The sequence below is a fragment of the Polistes fuscatus genome, unplaced genomic scaffold (assembly GCF_010416935.1).
Source record: "Polistes fuscatus isolate 324 unplaced genomic scaffold, CU_Pfus_HIC Scaffold2, whole genome shotgun sequence".
Lineage (NCBI taxonomy): Eukaryota > Metazoa > Arthropoda > Insecta > Hymenoptera > Vespidae > Polistes > Polistes fuscatus.
The window spans coordinates 8,244,891-8,272,333 of NW_025113096.1; the positions used below are offsets into that span (position 1 = coordinate 8,244,891).

General features: G+C 36.0%; 1 protein-coding gene across 1 annotated transcript; it reads left to right on the forward strand.

Moving 5' to 3' along the window:
* Positions 1 to 351: 351 nt before the first annotated feature.
* LOC122516619 (homeotic protein Sex combs reduced-like) lies at positions 352 to 20,239 on the forward strand. The gene is made up of 2 exons (XM_043634578.1): positions 352 to 1,180; positions 19,228 to 20,239. Exons 1-2 carry the CDS (start codon positions 352 to 354, stop codon positions 19,530 to 19,532), a joined length of 1,134 nt encoding a protein of 377 aa, XP_043490513.1. The 3' UTR covers positions 19,533 to 20,239.
* The last annotated feature ends 7,204 nt before the right edge of the window (positions 20,240 to 27,443 follow it).

Sequence of the window (27,443 nt, forward strand, 5' to 3'; positions counted from 1 at the left end):
CTAGGTAGGCAGGTTCCAGGGAGAAAGAAAAAGATAGACAGAAAGAGAGAGAAGGACGGAGAAAAGTCGTAAAGAAGAAGACAGTTTTATTGGGGAAGGCCCACGTGATCCTTGTAAACAGAGGCTGGCACGTTGTGACGTTTCATAGCGTATAAAACGGTGATTACGTGAGAGAAAGGTGAACAATGAAGAAAATCATTTTCATCTAAAAAGGTTTTTTTTTTAAAGGTAAAAGACAAGCTAAAACTAAAAAATCTAACGGTTTGTGCGAATCGTGAATGTCGTTTATATTGGGACGTGCGAAGAGATCAGTTTAGTGACGTCGAAGAAGGACGAAGAGAGTCGCGAACGATGAGCTCGTATCAGTTCGTTAATTCGCTCGCGTCATGTTACGCAGGCCAACAGCCTCAACAGCAAAGGCCTACGCCGAATTCACCTGGAGAACCAATGCAAGCGGCATCGCCAGCTGGTGCAGATTATTACAATCCGAATGCTGCGGCGACGAGTTATCCGACACCATGTTACTCCCCGCAGCAACATTATCCACAACATCCGTATGCAACTCCTGCATCCGGAATGCAACACACAGCACCATCCGGCATGATAGACTACACGCAACTTCAGCCACAACCGAGGTTGAATGCGACAGCCACTTCGGCACAACACAGCATGCATCAGCCACCATCTCAGCATCATCCCCAACAGCATCATCCCCAGACACAACAGCAGGCACAGCTTCATCAGGATCCAACAACCCCCTTGCTCCAAGCCGCTAACGCGCCTTCTGCGCCTTCAACATCGAGCTGCAAGTACGCCGACTCGACCTCCTCCACCGGAGTAGCATCGCCTCAGGACCTCTCAACTTCCACCTCGAGAAACAGTCCGACGCCCTTGGTTGCACCTTGTACGAGCAAATCCGCGTCCGGTCTGACCTCACCACCAGGAACCTCATCGAGGTCCTCCGTCGCGGCAGCATCCGCGGCTTCACCTCCAAGTGGAACGCCGAGAAACGTTGCCGATGGAAATTCAACACTTACGACAGCATCCTCAGCTTCTTCCCCAGCATCCTCAACCTCGAGCACCTCTAGCACTGGGAATAATTCGTCGAACAAGGTGAACCCTTCTGGTAGCAATCCACCCCAGATTTATCCTTGGATGAAAAGGGTTCACATCGGACAGAGTAAGTCTATTTACTTTTCTTATAATCCTCGAGACTTTCTAGCTTCGAGTGAACGAGGCGTCAAAAGCAAACGCAGTCTGATCTATCATATATAATGAATCCTTGCCCGATCCATCGATCTTAAGCGCGATTATGGTATCTTAACTGGTAGCAACGGATCAGCAATTACGCGATACGCCTATAGTACCTGCACTTATTGGGACTGCTAACAGGATCTGAGAGTAGCAAAACCTGTATAGCAAAAAGGTAAACGATGCTATCCTCGATATGAAGGCACCTGAAGATTTATCAAAAAAATATCCAAATATTAACCGATATAGAAAATCTTTAAGTAAGAATTTCACGTTTCTGCGCTTAAATGATTCGATTACTAATATCCAATAAAATTTAATGATACAACCATTAAACACAATTTACGTATGAAGATCAAGTATAGTCTTCGTAAGTAATGAAAATTTAAATATCGCGTTTGTAAGGAACATAGAAGAAAGAGAAAGAGAAAAAATCGAAAAATAGAAAATAAGAAAATTAGACTTTTCTTAGAGTTTTTCAATCGATATCGACTTCGCGTCGAAGGAAACTATTTCCGAAAGCGTCATAGAGTATTTTCCACCCACTAGCCAATAAATCTTACTGCTTCTCGATGGTAATAGTATGTAAACGCGCTAAGCAAAAACTAAAAAAAAAAAGAAAAGAAAAATATAAAAAAATAAAAACCATGAGCGAGAACATATGATTTGTGATGTTGTCAGTAGTATGACAGTTAGCGATAATGTGCCGTAAAGCAAATATACATGTAAAAAAATATTAGAAAAAAAAAAAAATTAAAAAGAAAAAAATTCTTCCTACAGCATTTCCAACATCATTTGCATGAACGATGGATCTATCGGTATTTAGCTGTTAGCCTAATCGCCATGAAAATCTGGTAAATCTTACTCGAAACGTTCACGCAACGAACGGTGAATGTTTCTTTCCTCTCAATGATATCTAACGCGATACTAAATTTATTCGAAAATATAAAAGATCAAGAGGCTTATTCCGACGGTATTATTTCTAATAAACGATATTTTATAACAAAAAAAGAAATAAATCAAATATATATCGTTATATTAGTTAAATAACATTGCATATCCTAAACAAATTTTTCAAAGTTCAAAACAAATTGATCGAATAAAAAGAACAATGATCTATAATAATACGCAAACTTATCTATCATTTGAAAAGCGTTGAGAAAGAAAATTAGTCTTCTTAAGAACCCGATGAAGTAATAAAATGGCATTAGAATTGTCATGTTGTGATGGAACATTGTGTTGAGAATTTGGAGTGTTGCGTAAATCCGTGTAAATCGAGGAAAGTTAACGGGATGAGTCTGGGATAAAGAATTATTGTCGTTCCATATGTATGAAAAAGAAAGAAAGAAAAAAAGGATGAGAGAGAGAGAGAGAGAGAGAGAGAGAAAGAAAAAGAATGAGAAGAAGGGGTCGAAGGGGTAAGAGTAATTCAACGGGGCCAAGACGGGATCCACCTGCCCCCGCGGTTCAAAGAAGATAAGACAGCGCGCTGGTCGCGCTCACATTAGTCGCCCGCGTGATTTACTGCGCGGCCAGTATGATTCAGTCAGCGGGGAATTTGACGAAGAATTAATGGTATTATGATATCGTGTGTAACTCTATGTATGTGCGCCCGGGCCATAAATCAGACTGCATTGTAAGGCGCGGGGGGGCCCTTTCCTTCTTCTCTCTCTTTCTCTCTCTCTCTCTCTATATATATATATATATATCTCACTCTTTCCTTCTTTCTTTCTTACTTTCTCTCTCTTCATCTCAAGACAAGGCTTAGAGCTTCGACGAAAACCTCGGCCTCTCTTCGATTCGGCCCCCAAACGGGCCACGAAAAGCAAAGGTTTCTGATCTCTCGCGAGCTCTCTGGCCTCGCTCGACAATATAAATACATACGTACACAAATACTTTTCTTTCTTTTATTTGATTCTCTTTAATATTTTGTACTGTTCCTTTTTCATCTTTTTTTTTTTGCAAATTAATTATTTTTTCATGGATATTTTGAGAAATTTTAGAAAGGAGATTGATCTAACGGAATTGTTCAATGTTATTATCGTTAGATAATTATTAACGCTTCAATCGATTTGAATGAAGTTAATGATTTCATGAGAACTCGTTTTTGGAAGACGATTTAATGCTCGAAGAGATCAGGCGTTTAGGTGTTTGTAATATTACTTCACCGTTATATTACTAACAATGGAGACAAGAAATAATCAAAGGGAACGATCATTTATAAGTAATGATCTAGTATAAGTATAAAACGATCGATAGCTTTTTCGTTCTTTCACTCAGAACATAAATTCAATTTGTAATTATAGAAATTAAGTATAGGATATGGTTGTCATTAAATTTGAAGTTATCTAAATAACAGTAATTATGTACTTGATAACTCAATTCGCTTACCAGTAACTCGTATTACTTATCCTATGAAATATAAGTATGCTTTATTTTCTCTCTTTGATGATTAAAAAGGTATAAAAGTATGATTTTAAAAGTAATTAGACTCTTGTATCCCTCTCTCTTCTCTTTTTTTTTTCTACTATCTCCGAGTTAACTATTTTAACGAGTTTCGAAAGAATTGCGTAAAACCGTGGCCGTTTTCAAAGCTCAACTACGCGTTTAAAAGCAATTACGTTATGCCTCGACGATTTTCAGACATGCCTGCGAATCTCTTTTTCTAAACGCATGCTGTTCCTTCCATTCTTATTCTCTTCTATATCCTTTTTGACTGCCTGTTGGACTAAAGTTAAATGTTACCCTTTTCATTCATTTCTAAATTTGCTGACAATGGAAAGGAACTCAAGGTCGTTTTATTAGTCTAAACCTTTTCTTTTCATAGTTCAAAGCCTAAATGTCTATTTTGTATCCTTTATCTTGCTGAGAGGGGTTTACATTGTAGAATTCTATGATTAAAGAGTTAATTTGTCATTTTGAAGTCAACTAGATTTTCGAAAATATTTGAAATAGTTTCAACAAAGAAGATTCTAACTTTCGATAACCGAGAAAGGTTCACCTTGCAGAGTTTGATGATTTAAAAGTTAATTCATTTCCAAGTCACTAAGATTCGAGAAGATTTTTAGAAATACTTTCAAAAGGTAAGAAAATTTCAATAATAGAATCGATAGACGAAAATAATAGAAATATAAAATCTTACAGTTATTTTTCGATATATTTTCGTATTCACGATCCTCGAATAGCACACGCGTGTTAAGCAATAGAGAACGAAGGACTCGAACAAAAGCGACGTTACAAATATACGAAGTGGGACGAACAAAAATAAGCAATCCGGATACGCATCGAGGGGAAATAATTGATTCGTCAAAGCTCGCCGTTAAGGATAGTGTTCAACAACACGTAGATGTTCCGTTTAGGAGTCCGTCCAGCCGTCGCGAAGCGCTTTGAAGATCGGTGCTGATGTATAAACGTTTAAGCATCAAATTTGAATAAACAAACGAAGCGAAAATGCCTGCTGGCTGTACCACCGCAATTGAGAACATTTTCTTCATATTAACGCACTTGAACTTGTTATAGGCGTGATCATGAACGTGATCATTTTTATCTGCTTTATCGAATACCATCAACAAAAAGAACAAATCTGCTAAATTATCCCGCGTATTGTAGAAAAATTAGATAAAATATTTTGTATGTTTCATATTTATATTTATATTTAATGAAAAATTTCATATTTGTAATGAACGTATATCAATTTTGGACATTTATTTCTATTTACAAATTATTTCCATTCAATCGAGAATCGTTCTAATACCAAATGGTAGACGAATTTGTATCTTGGGAATCGCGTTAGTGGTTACCCTTGATTCCGATCGGAGATCCAACGGAACTTGGCCTTTCCTCGAGGGCCATCGAGCGGCCTTATTTATGGCGAAACGATCGACCCGCAATTATGCCATTCATGGCGAAGTCTACCTTCCGTTTATCGCTTCAACCTTTGAATAAACGAATCTATAGTAAGCAATGGTATATCTTGGAATCGAGTGAATTGATACGTGCGTGTTTTTATGTCATCGACTATTTTTCTTTATCAATCTTTTCACGTTATTCATATTATGATGATTATTTCAAATTAGGATGAATATCACTTACAATTAGAATTATCAATTTATTTCAACTAATTCATAAAAACAATTGATGAGTTATATTTTTGACGTTATAAAATATTCATTAAAACAATCGAGAAATTTATTAAAATGACGATTGACAAAGAATGAAAATAAAAATAAAAATATATATGAAAAAAAAGAATATTTCAATAATTAGCTCGCATCGAGATTGGTCGGAACTAAGATCGGTTTACGTCGGAGTCCTTTGCATGGCTTATATTTATGGCAAAATGATCGACCTATAATTATGCCTTCCACGAGCAAAGCCACCTTCCGCTTACCCATCCGCTATTGGCAGCCCCTTCGAAATGGGTTTGCTACCTCCCTTTGCTTCACATCTCTCTCTTTCTCTTTCCGCTTATCGGTGTGTTAACCGATCATTCACTGAAGAAGAAAATAATTACACGATTATTCGCTTCGCGATAATTAGGTACTGCGATGATTATCATAACGCTTACCATGCTGCACGAGCTACATACAGATCAGCTCCCAATTTATCTTTGTCAATTTTCTTCGCACTTTTATTTTCCTTATTCGTATCCATCTAAATGTAGACAACATTTATTATAATAAAAAAAAAATAGTTTGTACAAATAATTGTATTATTCTACAATCATTCAATGAAGCAATCATTTATTACTTATCTTCTATAAATTCATCTCTAAAGTTTAAAGAATGACATTAAAAGTAAATTTATTAATGTCATTTGTCAATAATTATGAAATCAACATTAATTAGTAACATTTTTATAAGATTTGCTCTTTAAAGATTAACGACATATGCTTTTAAAGAATGTTTTACAATCTCACATAAATAAAAAATATACTCATAAGCCGACGTTAAAGGAAGATTTATTTAACTGAAGAATTTAATGTTATGAAAAAGTACTATTTAAATATTTAGAATAGCTAAGTGTATGATAATGTAATCGCAAAGACTAACGAGGAATCAAGTTGAAGTAGCGTACAAATCGTTTATTAGGATATAAATTTTCATAGAGCTTGTTCGCGAGCGCGTACGCGAGCGAGATCACTGGAGGGGGCGGTCATGGTGTAAACCGGATAAGCCGATGGGGTAATGGATGTGTGCCGGGAGCGAAGTGGGCCGCCTGTTGCTGCGTGGCCCGGGCGCCACAGGGATCCTTGATCCTTATGCTCCTGCAGTCGCCCTTTTGCCAGACGAACCCTCTCCAACGAAGATTTCCTTCGGCCGAAAATTTACGAGCTGCCTGCGAATCGGGGGGAGGTACCCGTCCTCTATAGTTGATTCTTCCTTCCTCTCTTCAATACAAGAACGAGAAGGTGAAAGAGAAATAGAACTTTCTATCATCCTCTCTCTTTCAGTGGTTTTCACGCAACATAACGTTAAGGAATACAATGATTACCGACGAATGTGTCTTTTTGCCGAGCCGATTTATAGAATCTATCCCTAAAACTCAATTCTTCTTTTCTCTCTAAAGGCATTGCGTTCTTGTTCGTGGCGTGATGCTTTTCTGAAGCACCAACCATGAAAAGCGATCTAGAAAATTTTACGATCTTCTAACATGTGTGTACGTTTGAATGTCCTTTTTTTTGTACTTTTATTTAGTAGGTATCAAAAAATTAATAACTCGATTTGAACGTTATTATTATTATTATTATTATGAAAAAGGAGAAATAGGGAAGATAATAGGAAGAAAATCTTTGTTTTTTTTTTTACTTATAACGATATTTTCTATGTCCACGCGTATACATGTATCGTTATCTTCTTTAGTCTGAGTTATAATAAAAGGAAGTGTAATAGAATTAATATAAAAGGATAGGCCCGGCGATGGAGGAGAATGGCCGTGGACGATAAGATAAGATGATATTTCAACTACGCGGCAAGACGGAGCATTAGCATCGTGCACGCCGCAATGCCAAGTACCAGTCGAGCCGTTTGATACTTCTCCCGAAGATCCATCGACGTTTATTAATAGCGCCGCTCGTGTTCCACGACGGACGATTATTTCCAGCCTGTGTAATTCAAGAATCGTGCGAGAATCATCGTCGTCGGGACATCTCGATTTTCAAAGATAAATAAGTCGCGTGTACATAGGATCGTTCGCTTCTTGAGATTAGAGAACTCTTTACATGCCAGTTAAACTGAAAGAAACGCGTATTATTCTGTATTTTATCATAATGCATCGTTTAAAAATTAAGCGTTAACTTAATGAAATTAAATATAATTGATGAATTATAATAGGATTGTTTGTTTGTTAAGGCTTTGGAAATATATGAAATAAATTATGATATGTGTTTAAAGATAATGTTGATTATAAGAAGAAAAAAAACAACTTTCTTTAATTTGATTATTTTCTTTAGTATGTAAAAACAATTTACAATTTATAATAACGTGATCCGGAGCAGCGCGTGCCGACTTCGGACGCGTGTCGTTTTTCTTTTCAAGATCGAATATCAGCTTCTTTTATCGTCTCAACGGGGGTATTCAGAAAATTAGACGTTAACCATGATGGAAGATGAAGATTTGAATTTTTCTCACATCGTGTTCTCCCGAGTTAGAATATATTGAATTAATTTGTTGTACTATTTTGTGTTATATAAAGTACAAAGAAATACAAATGTGCCGATTATTAAAGTCACCAATGACAGAAGGAAAATCAATGATAAGATCATCGTTGCAGTGGCACACGTCAGTCCTGTCTATAACTTAACATATTTACGACTACCACATTTTCAAGTTGACGCGTGCTTATACCAACAAGACCACCACATAAGCGATACTGTCTACTGATTTTCCATGCGTTCGATATAGAAATGTTAATTTTTGTCGATATACATCAAGTGAATGGTCTAGTTTCTCAAAATGGTTTACATTATTCATTACCAAGCCTGTCACTCGTTGTCCCCGTATGTGTTTATAAGTGTAAACGTTACTGTACATTCACGATTTCTTTTTTTCGAGGAAATCGTTTCCTATGCACTTCATTCCACGTTAGTTCGATTTTCGGTAGCCTATTATCGTAACAATCACGCTATTTTAAAAGTCTAAGTTCGCGTGACAACTTTAAAAACGTCTTCCCGATAGCTTCCGACTAATCTATTTTCTTTTCTTACGAACTTTAAATTCGATTCATTTGATAGAACGACGTAGTAATAATTATAAGATTCAACAAACTCTAACAATAAGAACTTTGTAAGATCGACTTTAATAGGAAGAAAGTATAAATCACAGATTGTTTCTTAATTTCTAACGAAGAGCAATAATCAATCATAATGATAGATCCGATTGATCAATGAATAAAATCAACCATTACTATCATCGGTCGTCATCTCGATAAATTCTATTAATAATTTATCGACGTTAATGCATAGAATTTTTTGTTGTATATCGACACGGGACTCTAAATCATTTATTTTCCATTAGAATAAATCAAAGATAATTTTCTCATTCGAAATTATATGAAACAACCGATCGATAAATACTATTATTAATTTGTAATGAATATATCATCAATTAATAAGATTTAACGAAAGATTTAAAGTTAAAGCAACAGTACTCGATTTATCCTTAAAATATTCTTATTCTTAAAGTAGAGTGAAAAGAGGGTTCACGAAAACTAGTAGTACGAGGAAGACTTCATTCCGTAGGTAGTATCCGTCCTCTGCGAAAGAAGCGTGTTCCGACGGTGTTCCGACGATCCCGTTTACACCCTAGCAACCCCGAACCATAAATAAATGTTGGTGCGAGGCTTAGGTACCATCGCAGCTTCTGAGAGACTCGCCACCGGCTTGGCGGCGAGTCAGAGTAACCAGGACGAACGCCATGGACGATCAAATCGGACAGCCTCCTAAGAGGAACAACCCAAGCTAAAACATAGATACTGCATGATTCATAGGACATCCTGCTAGAGAAAAAGAGAAAGAAAGAGAGAGAGAATTTGGGACACCAAGTTCGGGTGGTGTCCGGAAAGAGACGCCCCTTTCCGATGAGATTTATGCTCCCACGTTTCGCGAACACGCCGTCAAATAGGGAACAGATGCTACGTCGGATGTTATGTGATCACGATTGATCCTTAGGAAGACCGTTCTCTTTGGTGACATTCGTTATGTTTTATATTAGCTAACAAATCAACTAAATGTCTATGTATAGAATGGATCACTTGAAATTTCACTATTTTTTCACAATTTTGAAATATCAATCAAACAGCATGTTGATAAATAAGAAAAAATAAATTTGTTTGTAGAAAATAATTCGAGTAATAATCGTAGTATATAATTGTCAATCATTTTTAATTGAATTAAAATTCTTTTTTGTGTAGATATTAATTCTTAGATATTTGTTGATTCTTTTCAAGAGATTTGATTAATTAATTTCGTTTACGATTATTAAGAGATTCGTGATATGGTGAATAAATGTGGCTGAAATTACAGGGTGTGTCGAGGGAAAGTAAGAAAAGAAGAATAAAGGAAAATTTGTGGTATTAATCGAGAAAGAAGAAGAAGAAGAAAGCAAGCGCGCGTTCGACGCGTTCGTAGGAACGCGCACACGCGTAGAGAGACGTAGAGGCGCGCGTCACGGGAAGCATTCTTGCTGAGGGAAAATTAATGACTTACCTTCAGTGGGAACAATACAGTCAGCTGCGACTCTCTACATGTTTCTCTTTCTTTTTCTCTCTTTCTCGTTGAGAGTAGAGTGCGCGTAGCGCTGTGCGACGCGCCGATGCGAGTCTCTGCCTAAGGTCGAACAAAAACGATCGTGTGCATGTTTTACGTGTGTATCCCTATATATATTTGTGTATGTCTGTGTGTGTGTGTGTGTGTGTACGAGCCAAGCGTAAATCGATTTATTCCTATCGAGGGCAAACTCAGGAATGTAAGAGCGTATATAATTTTCGTTCATACGTTTCGTGGGTGCTGGCGTTCGTTGTCAGCCTCGAGAGAGAAAGCCACGCGTATCGTCGACAACAGCTAAGAATTATTGCGTAACGTTACCGTAACTGATCGAACATATTTCGTCTTTTAAATATATCTCTACTTATATATATATAAATACATATATTATTATATTCAAATAAAATATTTTTAAATCAAAAAAATTGGCAAGATAATGTATATTTCTTTATAGAAATCAATTTTGGTTTGAATCGAAAAATGATTCAAATAAATTTTCTATGCATTCGATCTCATGAGAAATAAAATTTAATTTGATTTGAAACGATTGAAAAAGTTGATCGTTCCCGTTCATCGATTCATGTATATAATTTACCAAGAGAAGGTAGAGAAACTTTGATCCGATCGGAAGATCGAACGATCCCGATCACCCACATCGAAACCCCGCAGTTTTCGCGAGCTTCGCGAACAACTCGATGGATCGACGTTCGATCGTCGAAGAGAAGAGAATAGCAGGGAGGAGGTGGAGGTTACGCAAAAGATCGGAGTCTTCTCGTCGTTGGAACTCGCAGTAACGTCGAGAGAGTAACGTCGAGGAAAAGATAATGCATTCGGAGGTTGGGAGTCGCGCGTGTGTCGACCGATCGGACCGCAGTCTGATGGATGGAGACGCGTATCCTCTATCTCCCATTCTTCCTCGATTCTTCTCCTAAGGAAGGGCCCGTTCCTTCCACGCGAAACGTCTTTTCTCTTTCTATATAACATATACTCTTTTATATCTCTCTTTTTTCTTTTTCTCTTTTTTCCTTTCTTACTGTATTTTTTTGTTAATATGTATATATATATATATATATATACATATACACTCTCACCCTTCTTCTCGTATAAAGTAATCCCCTCGCTAAGCAGGACAGTTTCTTACGTACACAAACTGTGTACACACGTGCGTTTGGATTCGATACGAAAGAAAGAGAAAGGGAGATTGAGAGAGAAGACACGAGAAACAACATCGGAGGAGAGAACGAGGATAATAAGACTCTCTTTCATAAAGCAAGAAAACTATATCGGTGATAACGAATTGTTTTTGTACTTTGTTTATAAACGGTGATTGCCTGGCCGCCGTGTTCTCATTCTTCGCGATGTCGCCGATGAGAAACGATCGACCGTATTTTCTTTTGCACGCGAACGTGTTTCTATCGGAATATCGATAATACTAGGTTTTTTCTTTTCTTTTCTTTTCTTCTTTTTCTTTTTTTTGATAATATTATATTCTTTACATTTATTTACTCGAATCTTACTTTCAGATTGAATAATTTCTATAATTAATAATAATTGTGCAAATACATGAATTGATGTATTAGTAATGGTTACTCAACGTTGTAATAAACATTCTTCGAACATTATCATGATAAAAAACTAAAGATAATCTATGGACATTTCGCCAGTTTGTACGTTTCTTTACAATAAGTAAGAAAAAAAGAAATAAAAAGAAAGAGATAAAATGATGACTCTGTGGTATGGTACGCGTACGTCAAGACGTACAAAGTGAACGGACATCAAGGAAGAGAAAGAAAGGCAAAGAGAGAAAGAAGAGAGAGAGAGAGAGAGAAGACAAGGCGTTAATTGAATTTGGGTACGCGTGGATTATTGTGAAGCGTTTAAAGGGGCCAGAAACAAACCTATTTGCGTCAGAGAGCTTTCTCGTGGAAGATAACAAATGATTCGCGAGGCGACCACCGGCGGGTGCTCACCAAACTTTAGTATAAAAGCTTCGTCGAGAGAGAATCCGTTCCTCTTTCCCTCTTCCAAACCCATTTTACCCTCTTTCTCTTCCTTCACCTCCTCGTCTTTCTTCGTCTTTCCACGCTTCGTTCTCCTACACCCTCGGCAAACCTTCTCACCCCTCCACTTCTCACTTTCGAAACACACCCTTCGCGAGAACACTGCTTGCCGTGCCATTCAGATTGAAAAGCAATAGTTTTTCAATCTATTTATAACTGTCCGATGCACACTTATACATACATATATGTATATATATCCTTACTCAACATACTCGTTTAACCAAGTTGAATGTGTTAGCAGTAAGAAGCCCTCCCGTTCCGATGACCTAATTCGATTTATCTCGCTAAGCCTGATCTTTGAAATATTATTTATGTACACAAAACGAGTTTTCCCTTTTATCATGGATACTGTAAACATAAATTGGAATAAAGAGCGTGGATAAAAATAATCTTATATTAATATGCATATTATATTGAGAATAGGTCGAAAAATAAGTAACGTAAACTTATGAAAAATAAAGAAAGTATCATACAAGACTTTAAGTTAGGGACTTTGAGTGTTTAATTGTGTTTAGCGCGTGGAAATAGAATACTAGCTTCTCGATCTCAAAGACGACAGATCCAAAAGATTTTGTGGACGTCTTGACAACAGGTGGATCGCGAATTGGAAGGAGAAAGAGTGGGAAGAGGAATAGAGGAAGGAGAGGGAGGAATAGAAGGCGTTTCGTCCTCGTTGTGGAATGTCGACAGGTCGTTGGTTTCGCTTGCGATCTTTGGCCCACGATCGGCTGGGGGCAGCTGCGAAACTACGGAAAGATCACAAATCACGGTGGCCGGACGGTGGCCGAGTGACGCAAAACACGCCTAGGTAAATTTAAATTGCTCATAGACTGATTCTCGCGGACACTCCTTCGCTCAACATTTTGGCGAAAGTTTGTGGGCGATATCAGTCTAGAATTTTGGCTCTTAGCCAAATCATCGCGTTAGACATCTTTCTCTTTCTCTTTCTCTCTCTTTTTCTTTAGATTTTCGCTAAGAACAATGAAAAATTGTCAACAGTTTACATTTGAATATATTTTGAACATTTAACGTTTAAAACCAATTTATAATTATAACACCTTTGTATAGTATCTATACAAAGGTGTTATAATTTTTAAAGTTTTTATCGACCGGTAGTCTTTTTACTTTCTTACTTTTTTTTTACTTTTTACTTTTTTCTTTTACTTTACTTTTTTTTTGGAACACAACTAACAAATAAAATATTGTAATGAAGTATCAGATATATTCACTAAGAGAATACTATACAATTAAAATAAAAACATTGTTTCTACCGTCCAAATTTGCGATTTTGACTTAACCGAACCAGTACTGGTGACGAGTTCGCATTCAACTGAATCGGCCCTTAACAAGCGTTAATTTCTATCATTAATAGTAAATAAAGGATTAATAAAAATAAAAGTACATTTTTATTATTAACATAGATTGATAAAATATGAAAAAATATTCTCATTCGATGTAACATGTTGCAATACAATACGTACACTTGTTCCTTATGAAGAGCAAATGTTCAATGACTAATAGATCGCATTATGCATCTGAGATATCTGCGTACTCAGTTATTCAGAGAGTAAATTCTTTCTTACAAAAAAATGAATAATCTTAGGAAGAAGATCAGAGAGATCAACAAAGTCGCTCGAAACGAGATGGCGAGAATAACGATGATGGTTTATCGTAATTCCATTGATAAACGTATTAGATCGAATCTAGGAGAGAGAGAAAAAAGAGAGAGAGAGAGAGAGAGGGAAAGAGAGCAATACGAAAGGAAGATCGTTCGTGTATATAGTAATACATATATTCGGATCTGATGTAACGACAAGTTCTTCGAGGCGCTATCTGACGGAGGTGGACGCGAGATCTCGAAGGAATGGACCACCTAGGCTATGGAGATGCAATCATAATTGCATAATGGCCCTGGTAAACTGGCCGAGTTATTTATGAACCTCTCGACTTCTTTTGTCGGCAGTGTCAATGAAGCTTGGATTCGAGCGACTCAAGAGCACCAAGCCTCGAAAGATGTTTCTTCGTGACGTCAGATCGTTCCCTCTTTTTTTCTCTCTCTTCCTCTCTCTCTCTCTCTCGTGGATATCGGATAAGTTTACGATTTACATCGTCTTTACACCGATATGTCCTGTCGATGACTTTTTATCATTCTCGCTCCTCGTAAAACCTAATGGTTCTTAGGACGATTATCGTTTGGAATGAAAGATCGTTCTCGGTCTCTCTTATCGATCCAACATCCGTGCGACGACGCGACGTTGAATTTCGATGTCCCAGGACCAACCGTGCCAGTCCGGAACTTAGCCCGCCGATATTCCGACCGAGACGTTCGAATTCGCATAATTAATTATCTCCGATTTATCGACCCTCTATCGTTCTTTCTCTCTCTCTCTCTCTCTCCCTTTCACTGTCTCTTTATATGTTTTTTTTTAGTTTCTTTCTGTCTTTTTTTTTTTATACAACCAAGAACGAGTGAGATTGATTTATTACCTTTAAGTCGAATCGAAATTTCCTGCCGTCTATCTTTGTGGGAAAAGGATGGAATTATTAACGCGATAGTTTCGTTGGATTCATTTGTATTAAAAAGACGAAAAATAAAAGCCAACACGAGTAGAAGTGGAGATTTTTTTTATAGACGCAATAAGTCGAATAAAATTGTTGCTAAGTTTCGTATTCCGTAAGCTGTCATTAGCCCGCAAAATTTTGAACAAGCACGTTGCTCCCTTTGGAATGCTTCGGTCGATCGCGTAGATGAAAAGGTTAGATAGAGCCTATGCTTGGCCTCGTATCAGATAACAGTTCAGATATGTAGCAAGGGTTAGGGGTGGTTAGTGGTTTCTTATATATATATCTATACCTTCGTAGAAATTGCTCTCCGGACAAACATACTGATGTCTAACAAACACAACGCAGACTCGTGTATACAGAAATGTGTTCTACTCCCGGAATGCGAGAGCGCGATAGTCTTCGAGCGTGAGATCCTCTTCTTCCTTTTGTAACCAGGGTAATAGTATAAATCATTTTTCTACTCGGTGAATTTTCATCTTAACGATCTCTTAATGTTCAGCTGGACTCCAAATAGAATATATATATATATAAAACATGCATGCACCCTACACGTAGGATGTTTAGAGAAAGCAAAGATTCATATAGAAGTTCAAAAAAAAGTTAACTTCATCGTGTTTATTAAAATTTATAAAAAGAAAGATGGATAAGATGTTTAATGAAATTCAATCTTTCTAGATCGCCCGAATTATATCGAGTCCATTAAAAATCACGTTTAGACGTGTAAAAAGTTTTAAAGGCAAGCCGAGTAAAAATGTTTAGCATCTGTCGCAATGCTGAAGAAAGAGGACAGAGAGGAGATATAAGAAGGGTAAGGTGAACGAAGGAAAAAAGAGAGAGAGAGAGAGAAACGTGTTAAGCGCAGGTCCATGTCGTGTCAGCCGTCTCGATGTCACCTCCTGTCGTCTAGCGTTTTCGTGGCTTGCTCTTAATAGAACTCCTTGCGCAGCTCGCATGTATTCGCACCCGAAAAGTCTTGTACTCGACGTGTCACCGTCGTGTCTCAACGATCCAACTGACTGACAGACCGGCTGCTCGACTAAGAACACGACTAGCCTAACCTCTATCGACCCTTCTAGTAAAACTTCGTGAAGACCCGGATATTCCACGGATCACCCCTTTACCTATAACCCGCGTTCTTTCGTTAGAGGTTGACTTTTTTCGATTGTCAAATATCTCATTTTCTCTCTCTCTCTCCTTGAAAACATTTCAACAGATTGGGACCACGTGTAATAAGAAATAGTTCGAGATCTTTCTCGGTTTCACAAGATATGGTTGAAATCATTTCATTCGTATAAACTTAGAGTTGTTGACTCGATGAAGCACATCCATTATGATTGAATACTCGTTCTTATTGAAAGTTTAAAAAGTATTGAAAAATGACATACCTACTATATGTATGTAACAATCTCACAATTTAAAGACTTACCACCCAACAAACTTGATATAGCTCGTCGGAAGAGGGATAGAAAGAAAGAGAAAGAATAAAAGAAGATAGAAAGGTGTACATTACTTGCAGCATGCCTGATCGAGAAGTTACAGTGTCTCTCGGCAACCTTCATCCAAGCTATTCAGTGCATCCTCGGTGCATCGACGTCGACGAGACACAGACGGCAATTAATCACCGGAAAGGATACATCAGGATCTAAAGGCAAACGAGACAGAGAGAAAGAGAGATAGCATAAGAGTTGGATCGCGAAGGAGAGAGAGGAAAAAGAGAAAGAAAGAAAGAAAAAAAAAAGATAGAAAGAGAGAGAGAAGCCATGTTGGATCCTCCAACGCGTTGTTACGCGTGCCAGTTTTGTTAGCCACGTACGACTCGTCTCTTTTCGTAACTAGAAGGAAAGAGCGAGAAAGAGAAATTCCATTTGTCTATTACAAAACGGGTAGGTGTGTCGGACGAACGATATGCACACCGAAACGAGCAACCCAGAAAGCGGGAACGCTATTTATTAAAAAGTCAGACTGTACGAGCAAGCGACGTGCTACATCGGGAGGAAAGCGATAACGCTCAACCGAGGGACCGGTCATTAAGCTCGTTCGGCGCCCATTGACCAGCCACTGTGAAAGCTCTGTCTCTATCTGTCTTCTTCTCTCTTTCTCTCTCTCTCTCTCTATATATATATATCCACTCCTCTTTTCGTTTCCTCCATTTTTAAGTTTCTCTTTTGCATCCCCTTCGAAATTACATGCAAAAATGTTTTATCGAGAAAATAAGCTTAAAAAACTTTACGCCGTTCTATTAAAATCATTTATCGCAAATTGAGAACTATCTATCAATAAGAAATACTAGTTGGAAAATAAAGATTTATTTTGATTTTAATATAAATTATTGTCAAATTTTACAATGACGAGAAAGATATTAAATAGATTTATTTAATATGAACAAAAATACATTACTTTTCTATTCGCAAATATTTACACTCATCTTTGCCAATAAACATTAGCTTTGATCTCGAAAAGTCGTTCATATCCTATTATTGTCAAAACATCAAATAACTCGCAATATTGTATAAATTTCTTTTGAAAAAAAGAAAAAAAACATTACATTTTTATTGACAAACGCTGACAGGGAATCTTTGCCAATAAACATTAGTTTCGATTTCGAAAGTCCGTTCATCGTCTTGAATATCCTCGTCTATTAGCCATTCATCGTGAAAAGCGCGGGATGCTAGCGAGAAATGCTTCGGGCTAATCGTTGATCACCGTATGAAAGCTCCCTTAACCGCCATGAATGCCGTTCCCCTCTCTCCCTCTATCCATCCCCTCCCTCCCTTCATCATACTCTCTTTCTCACTCTCTCTTCCTCTCTCTGTCTTTCTCTGTCTATTTGTTTCTCTCTCACTTTGACTCGGAGGTCGTTCTGGCGCTTAGAACGAGTCGTCGTGGGGCGGTCGTCTGCCACACGCATGCACTCAGAAATGCATGGGAGTAGAGAACCCGTTCAATTCTCCCGAGAGAATTCTCGCTCTCACTATTAATAGCGTATTCATTATTGTTGTAAATGAAGCGACTCTTTCATATCCGCATCGACGCGAGGAGGAGGCGCCCACGCAAACGAGTCTTCGCGAACACCTCCTTGTTCGATATCAAGGAAACACCTGCGTATCCGCTCAACCGAATCGTCCAGCTGTCGATTCGTGTATCGATCCACGAATTTTCAAGATCATTTTGTGCGATATCCTACTCCTCCATATAAATTTATTCTACACTCGAAGGATCTGTAATACCGTTACCTCGTAACAAGCGAGCTTATTAATGAATCTGTTTAATTATTCGATTGAGATCTATTGGTATATGCGAGTAGATACTTGTTAATGCACTTGCTCTACAATTCTGTTTTTATTGTAGTTAAGATAAATGTTAGATGTCTTGTTTCCTACCGTTCATATGCTAATTATCCTATATTCACGTTCGATTTATGCGACTGCTAGTTTCATGATTTTTCTGTGGTTCTTTTTTTTCCGTCGTTGATAAGCTTACTTCTGGGAGTTTTCTATTCTTTCATCGTTCTATTAAATATTTCTATTTAAGCAACGATCATCTTCCGTAGCCAGCCGACTTCGTCTTCTGTCCTTCTCTCTCTCTCTCTGTCTTCATGTAGAGACGACTGATCTCACGGATTAGATTATTTTTGTGCTCTCTCGAAGAAGACAAGGATTAGAGTGTGGCTATTTATGTGCTGTGAGAAGGGTTTCTAAAGTCTTTTCTTGAAAGAAAAATCGAACTTACTTTTACTCTTAGAAGAAAATAGAAAGTTAATATGATTATTGTGTAAGTTGTAACATTCTGAAAGGATGTATTCGATTTAAATGATCGTTCGAAATTTTTCCATCAAAACGTGTAAGATAAGTTAAATGCAATAGGCGTGGTACACTATCGTAATAATAGCGTTGCGAAATTATTTATGGCCGAGGCGTGCTAAGCAAATAGGTAAAACAGCTGCCAAGTGACCAGTTTGCAATCCAGTGGCACCGGCCAAGACGTTAACCACGACTCGTTGAAATAATTAACGAGCTCGTCATGCTTCCGTCCGCGTATCCTCCGCTTCCGTTCTTTTTATTATTCCTTCGCCCTTCTTCTTCCTTCCGTGTAAAAAGTATCGATCTTTTTATTCCCTTTTTTTTCTTTTGTCAAACAAATTCCAAAAAAACTCTCTACGATATCCTTGAATGTATTTCTAAAGACTTTCGCATGATTTCATACGTAAATAAAAAACGTTCTTCCTGATCGATGGGGATTAAAACAATACATTAGATAACTCCCAATTAAACAGTACTTACATATGTATTCTTTTGTACTCGTCTTATATTATTTCTTCTACTATACTTAATTATCTTCAAGGAAACAACGTAAACGATTCAATTTACATTTAGATAAACCGAGTTATTACGTATTTACGAAGATACATTAATAGACGAATTACATCCCGTTTACGTAAACCTGGAATATCCATTCTAACATTCGAAAGATAAAGAAGAACAAATAAATAACGAAGAATTATTATTTTTCGGTCAAATTCACTTTTATTATTTTTCAAGGCGTCCTCTTTTTTAACATATTCTAAAATGTATTTTTGTTTCTTGGTTACAGGCACGGTGAATGCAAATGGCGAAACGAAACGACAAAGGACATCTTACACGAGGTATCAAACTTTAGAGCTGGAAAAGGAGTTCCATTTCAACCGCTACCTGACAAGGCGGCGTCGTATCGAAATTGCCCATGCCCTTTGCCTGACGGAACGTCAGATCAAGATCTGGTTTCAAAACCGGCGGATGAAGTGGAAGAAAGAACACAAGATGGCGAGCATGAACATCGTACCATACCACATGTCGCCGTACGGACACCCTTACCAATTTGCGCCGCACCCAGGCCAGTTCGCTCACTTGGCCACATAGGACGAGTTCTCGCCCGCCGAGCTCGGAGCACACGCTGTCCGTTTTCCCGGGATGTACGGCGAGCAGAACTTCTAAAAGGCTTTTCCTTCCGATCGGACGCTTCGTTTCCAGTAGGATTCGCGAGCTCGACATTTTCGTCTAATCGCGATTAGCTTGCCTCGAAATAATCTCTTTTCTGTCTTATCAAATGTTCAGAAGTTTCTTCTTTGAAAATGTTCAATTTTGATGAAGACAGAAAATTCGTAGGCATGTTTGTTCCGTGAAAGCGATTACTATGTCACAAAGCAACTATTCGAAGTTGAAGGGAAGCCAAAATTTTCTGCGAATTTAGTGCCGTGCGCCCGATTTAAGACTGGACGCGCTCCGAGGGACTCTCACGTATAGTCATGTATATACAAATATACATACATTCATATATACGTAGGTAAAACGCATGGGAAATTTCGAAATGATCCTGCGTACCTTATGAGAGCCCACCTCAGCGGGTGAGATAATCGAAACTCTAGTTTAAGGGTAGACATTAATGATTTAACAACAACAACAACAACAACAAAAACAACAAAGAAAATAATGAAAAAAATGCATAAGAAAAGAAATCACGATTTTAAAAGTGAAACTTAATTATCTTCGTCCTCTTGTCTGGCTGCACACTGTTTCACGTGATTCGTAAATAAACACGAATTGTATTTGTAAAAGAATTAATAATCGATAATTGATAAAAAAAAAAACGGATAAATAATCGAACATGTATTATTATTTTTTTTGTTCTCTCTCGGATCGTCCTGTACTTACTTATTTACTTTTTCTCCGCTTCGCTACTTATTCTCGAAATCTTCTATCGAATGTGTCCATTCGACGATGAATTCGACGCGATGGTAGGAGAAAACAGTTTCTATCTGCACGTTGAAGTCACTATTCCTAGTATGTAAGGTGCCTATAAATACTCGAAACCTTCTTCGCCAATTATTATTCTTCGGTCTAAACGCGACATTTTCGAATATCGCTAAGCATCTCGACTTAACATTTTCTAAACGAAATTTATTCGATTCGTTTAACGATTAAATCGAATTCGTTCGAAACGATTAATTCGATTTATGCGAGCAACGATTATCTGAAAATTCAATTGTAACGTTGGCGCGTACAAATAAGTTATCTCCTTTTTGAGATTACTAATAATTAATGATTTTTATTTAAAACTATTTTACGCTCGATATTTATACATATAATAAATATGAACAAATACTCGTTTTTATAGCTTGTAATTGTTTTTACTTTTTCTTCTTCTTTTTTTCTTCTCTATACTTTCTTATTTATGGAAAAAATATACGTAAGTAATAATCAAGATCAGGCATAAAAATTAAATAAAAAAAGACTCAATAACGAAACGGTGGGCAGCTTAGGCGCTGTAAGCTCTTTGTAAATAGTTTGCACCGTAATGTAACTCGTTCCTATAAATGAAAGAAAAAAAAAATAAATAAATATTTGTCGACTTATTGTTAGATTAAAAAGAAAATTCCTTAACAACTTGGCTGTTTTTTTCGAACCATCGTTCTAAATTAAAAAAACGTTTTATCTCTTCGGTAAGATATTTAAATATATCAGATAAATAATAGATGTAAAACCCAATCTTTCTTCCGTCTCTTCGATGTTACACGATTGAAAGCGATGGAACAAATAAATAAATAATTAAATAAATAAATAAATATATATATATATATATATAAAATTAAAAAAAAAAGATAAGATTCGATCGCCTAGAAACGTATTATCTCGAATATCAAATCGAAATCATTATTTTCGAGTATATCGATCGATCATTTCAGTTGGAAAAATAGATTTTTCAGCCGTTTGGCTCGAGTCTGTAAAAAAATTTAATTAACGACGAGCGTTCCAGAGTTCTCGTTGTGCTTGTGTTATATACATACGCGTATAAGTGTGAGTGTATTCTTGTGATACAAGAAAGAACGAAAGAGAGAGAGAGAGAGAAAGAGAGAGAGAGAGAGAGAAAGAGAGAAAGAGAGAAACGGCAGACAGACAGAATGAATGAGATTCATTTTATGCTTTAGATCGAGAAGTCGTATGCGATTGCGACGTGCTAAGCAAATTCGGAATAATACAGGGATCCTTAAAATATATCGATGTGTTTAAAGTTAAAATAAAGAGGAAAAAAAAGAAGAAGAAACTAAAAAGAGGTAACAAGAAAGCTAATGAAGTAAAGATAAAATAAAAATTGAAAAATAAAAATTAAATTATGACCGGAAGAGACGCTTTATTACGCGACTGGCGAGAGGAGGTTTCTTTATAAAGTAGATTAACGATGAATTGTACATAATTATTGAATATAATTGAACAACGCGATATTGAACAACGTTATCTCGACAAGGCGTTAACGAAAGAGCAGAGTACTTCGTTGTTTGTTAATTTATCGACGCGTTCGGATTAGTGGTAGGGGTAGGAGAGGATGGAAGCGAACGAATCACGAACGATTCTTCTTCTTTCTTCGAACGAATGAAAACGCGCGTAAATTGCGATTTTATCGTATGAAAGAGAATTCACTTATCGATCTATACTCTTACATCGTTAAGAAATGTTCTTTCATTACCGTCTTGTTGTTGTTTAGGAATATTTAACTAATTAATAAATAGCGATTATTATTATATTATTATTATTATTATTATTATTATTATTATTATTATTATTATTATTATTATTATTATTATTACTACTGCTACTATTAATATTATTAATTTTATTATTATTAGATGATTCTTCTTCTTCTTCTTATTCTTATTATTATTATTATTATTATTGACACGATTGATATTATTATCACTATTATTATTATTATTATTATTATTATTATTATTATTATTATTATTATTATTATTATTATATTGAGAGTGAGTCTGTTGCTAATGACCTGGTCCAGTGTTAATAATGTATTTTATTTGTTTCGTTATTACGTTTTTGTTGTTCACGCTGCGTGTTGTAAAAAACGCGTCGTAAGATTTAAACTTGTAAGCGATGCGTATCGAAAAAAGCAGAATATGTTATGTCCAAGATGGCACCATATGTGGGAAACGTGAAATTCCAAAATAATTTCGATTCTTTAATTCTTTTTTTCTTTTTATACATAAATAGATATTTACGTGCATTCTATATGTTGCATGGAATGTATTTAAATATGTACGAGCAAAGCAACATCCTTCTTTTGATCTCTCGGCAAAGTTAAGATTAAAGAGGGATAAAGAAAAAAAGGATTGAATAAAAAATCGAAATATTTCGTGATTTATACGTCGGGTGCGAAAGATTCGTTCTCCATGTTCTTTTTCATTTATTTTTTTTTTTCTTTTCTTTTTTTATTTGTTTCCATTTCTTTAATTAAGCTCAAGTATTATGTTCACGTAGCGTCTCTGAAATGTTACTTCATTCCATGTAATATACGTAATAGTCTAAACTAAACTACCTACTTATTACATCTACGTAATCTAGAGCACCATACGCGTAAGGCCACATAATTATATATATAAATACATAATTTAAATTATAATTATTATATATATATATATATATAAATGGTATGACGTACTGAGAAACTAAAAAAAAAAAAGCCCACACAATAAGAGAAGACAAACTTTGATCTCATTCGATTCGAACCCCACTCCCCCTTTGCAACGAAACCTTTCCAACGCGACGCATTCGGTCCTCGTCTCTCGGCTCAATTCTAATTCGTTCGAAAGAAGATGAAGGAGGGTGAGGAAAGAGAAGAAAACAGAAAGAGAAAGAAAGAGAATTCGGCCGGTTTCGTCCGTCGACCGCGACGAATTTCAGCGGGTGCTCGGAACAATGCACTTTTAGCAACGCAAATTGGCAGCTCGTTATAAATCACGGCAAGTTCACAGGCCACGTATGTATACACATATATACACGACACAACAAAGACAATAACAGCGACTACACAACCAACGACGAAACGTTGAAACTTTGTTTAAACGACTCGCTTGTTGTTTAACTTTTATCGCCGTTAACGATAAGTGGAATAACGTTTTATGAATTGGTCAGATAAAATTATCTGTGTGCATGTTAGTTATACATATTTATGTTTAACAAAGAGAATCAACCGCGTTGCGTAGAAAAAAATCCGGCTAATTACGTTGCCGCGAACGTTCGACGATAATTGTTATGGTCGTCGATAAAGACGATGCACGTTCTTTGACTTGGATGTAAAATTCTATTGGTGAAATAAGAGAAAGAGAGAAAGAAAGAGAACGACAAGAAAGATAGCGAATGTGAGGGGAAAAGATAAGATGCCCGGAGGTTATCCTTGTATGAACACCATATAGAAGATTATTTTTCGTTAAAAACGCATTTAAAGACTTTAATTACCACTTAAATAAATAAGAAGGATGTAAAGCAATAAAACTTAACAGTGAAAATTTTATTTCTTCAGAGAACATACAGAGATGATATTTTCATCATACTCTATTATCATTATTTTTCATTGTACAATTAGCTTAGTTCGCACATCGAATATATCACTTGCCACTCGCTAGATTCAATCTAATTTTGACCCCACTTCGACACCGATAATCACGAGAACTGATAACGTTTCTATTAACATCGTTTTTCTTTTCAATGCTTATTCAATAAAGTATAAAGAAAGAAAAAATTATAAAACTCATTTACGAAGTATAATATAAATAGAATTTTATTCTAATTTTTATAATAATTCGAAATTATTATTATTCGATAGAGAGCATTTCGTTAAAAATAAACAATTTTTAAAGAAATGTTTCAATCCAAACGATCTCTCACAGTTTTGAACATAAAAAGAAAAACGTATGAAACCACGTGGTGGTTTTATTTAATATCAAACAATTCTCTCCATCTTCAAAACTGTAAAAGATATTTAAGCACCATATATATAAAGAATATACCTAAACATATAATTCGAAGCCACTGCCAACTATGTCATCGCTAACAGCAACGAAATATCGTTCCAAAGCAATATTTATATCTTTTTCATATCTTTGAAGAACATCGAAGAAAAAGAAGAAGGTCAGAGGTCACGTTTCAGTCAGTTACCGCATTACATCTCTCTCTCTGTCTCTGTCTCTCTCTCTCTCTTCCTTTCTTATAAGAACATCTACAAACGAATCAAAAAAGCGTTGTCATTGTCGGTAGCTTGGAATCATTCGGATTCCGTGTCGTAGACATGACTTGCGTCCTGTCTTTCCACTTATAAACAAGTTGAACACACGGTAGTAGGTACATTGAAATACACGTGTGTGTTAGGGGTGCAAGCTAGCTTTATCAAGTTGGACCATGACGACCCCCCGTCATTGTCACGCGATTTTATCTCTAAACGAAAAATAAAGAGAGAGGGAGAGAGAAAGTTTTTCTTCGGCAGCAATGTGGTCCGACGGAGAACATTCTCTCAAGTGAATCTCAGATCAAACGAAAGAAGGACGAATATGACTCTGTGCACCATTGTCTTTGATTTCTCGACCGATTTCACGTGGACATTTCTATCCTTTTCTCGTACTAACATATACGAATGCATATCTCGTTATGTTTCACGTGTATATGTAGAAATCGTTTATTCAAATGGAATTTGATTACAATGCGTAAGTATTATTATGTATTTTATATTTATAATCGTTTAATCTTTTGATTTTATTAACATTTAATATGATTGAAATTTTTTCAAATTAATATTTAATATGTATACTTCAATAAATTATTTTGTACATTTCATCAAATTATTTGGAATACTAATCAGATACGGATATTTAAATATTATCTTCTTTTGTATTAATTCTTTTTTTCTTTTTTTTTTTTAGATGAACTCCTAAAAAATCTCTGACATTTATCCATTAAAAAAAATTCAATCATTATTTATTATAATTATTATCGATGTTTGTAATCATTTTAAGCGCAATACGATTGTATGTAAACGTTGGAATACTTTAGCGAGTCATTGTATTCATTCCTCGGTGTTTATTTATTCGAATGATCGACGAACGATTTAAAAAAAGGGTAGCTTTTTCGATCGTGAAATCATTGTGTTATCTGAAAGGTTCAAAGAGTTTTGTTCGTATTTCGAATATTACGATAGCTATCGAAGGTGCATGCATACACGAGCACACGCGTGAGCCACGAGTTCCTTTCTCTTTCCGTTTTTATTTTCGATCTCCCGTTTTATTCACTGCTCGTTGACACTGATAAATCGTTATTTTCGCGATATCATAACTACATTTTATTTCCATTCCCCTTTCTCACATGGTGTGCCTCTTATCGTTCGACCATCTCGAGCTTTGCGAACGCTTACAGAAAAGATCCTAAACGATATTCTTCTCGAATTTTATACCCCTCATGTGACAATAGAATCTTACCGATATTTATTTACAATATTTATTAACAGCAAAAATAATACAAATCCAACCATTTGGAACGACGTTTAATAATTCTCTTGTCTTTCATTTTTATTCGATATTTTAAAAGATTGACGCGACGAAATTCAATTAATAAAATTCGATGACGAGGATCTATAGATCGTTTTGACGTACGATTAAGGTCGACGAGAACACGTTATGTCGACACTCGTATATTCGTTTAAAAAACAACACGAATTTATTAACTCATCGTGTTGCGTGAAAGAAAACGTTTAAGTTTTCGTTTCCAAATCTAGAGAATATGCTTTCGTTGACTGAGATGGGAATAAAAAGAAAGATCGATATTTTTAGTGATATTCTTTATATTTGTATATTCTCGTTGGTGTGTTTGTATGTAGGTGTATATGTGTACTTTGTATGAAAAGCAGCGGCTCGCGAACAGTATGTAGGAAAAGAGAGAAGAGAAGAGAAGAGAAGAAGAGAAGGTTTTAGGTTGTAGGGTTCTCTTCGTTTGGTTGTGTATCACATAGAGAGAGGAAAGATCCCCACGACGAGCATCAGCATTCGTGCGAACACCGTAGGTATATAATACCTCTCGCCTGCCGTCAGTCACTCAGTCAGTCATTGATACCATGGGGTGATTAATGAAGAGTCAAGGTTCGGGATCACAGTGCCAAGTTTAGTAGTGGGGGAATCACAGAGTACTGAGCACGACATCGCGAAGAATGTCGATATCGTGACCGCCAAAAATAATTGCTTCTAGTAGGTATATGTATAGTGTGCCCTTTTAGTAAGACTAAATGGTAGAAAATTTTTTATTTATTTTTTTCAAGATAATTTTGTTCGAGTTGGTCCTAATAATTATTTGTAAAATATATTATGTTAAATTGGTAATTGTTGCTTAAGACGTTCATTTTTGAATGATTATTCTCATATACATTTCCTTTTAATTAGATTATGATTTATTAAAAAAGCATACTACATATGTTCGAAATAATTATTTGTGCCATATGGAAAAGAGTTTCTTCAATAAATATAAAAAAAAAATGTCCTACAATGTAATCTTATTAAAAATTGTCCACGATTTAGTCTAATTTAAAATACATATTACAAATAATTATTTAGGGTATATCAAATAAATTATCTTTAAAAAACTAAATCTTCCACGAGATTTAATATCGTTAAGATGATTTACTACATAATATGATCGAAACAAACAATTTTTCAAATCTGTTTACCCCTTTTATGCAAATTTTCATTTGATCATTGATAATATTTTAGCTGAAGTTAACAAAAACTTAATTAGTAATCACTCTAATAAAGAAAAAAGTATTTTAGACTCAATCAAGAAAAGAAAAAAGGAATAATCCTGCTATTAAAAAAAAAAGTCCATTTATTCGCACAATATAAAATCGTTACGGATATAACAGGTGTCACGACTCGAGATAACCGATGAAAAAGCATCGTTACTGCGAATAAAGAGAATAATAAAATAAAAGAAAGAAAAAAGAGAGAG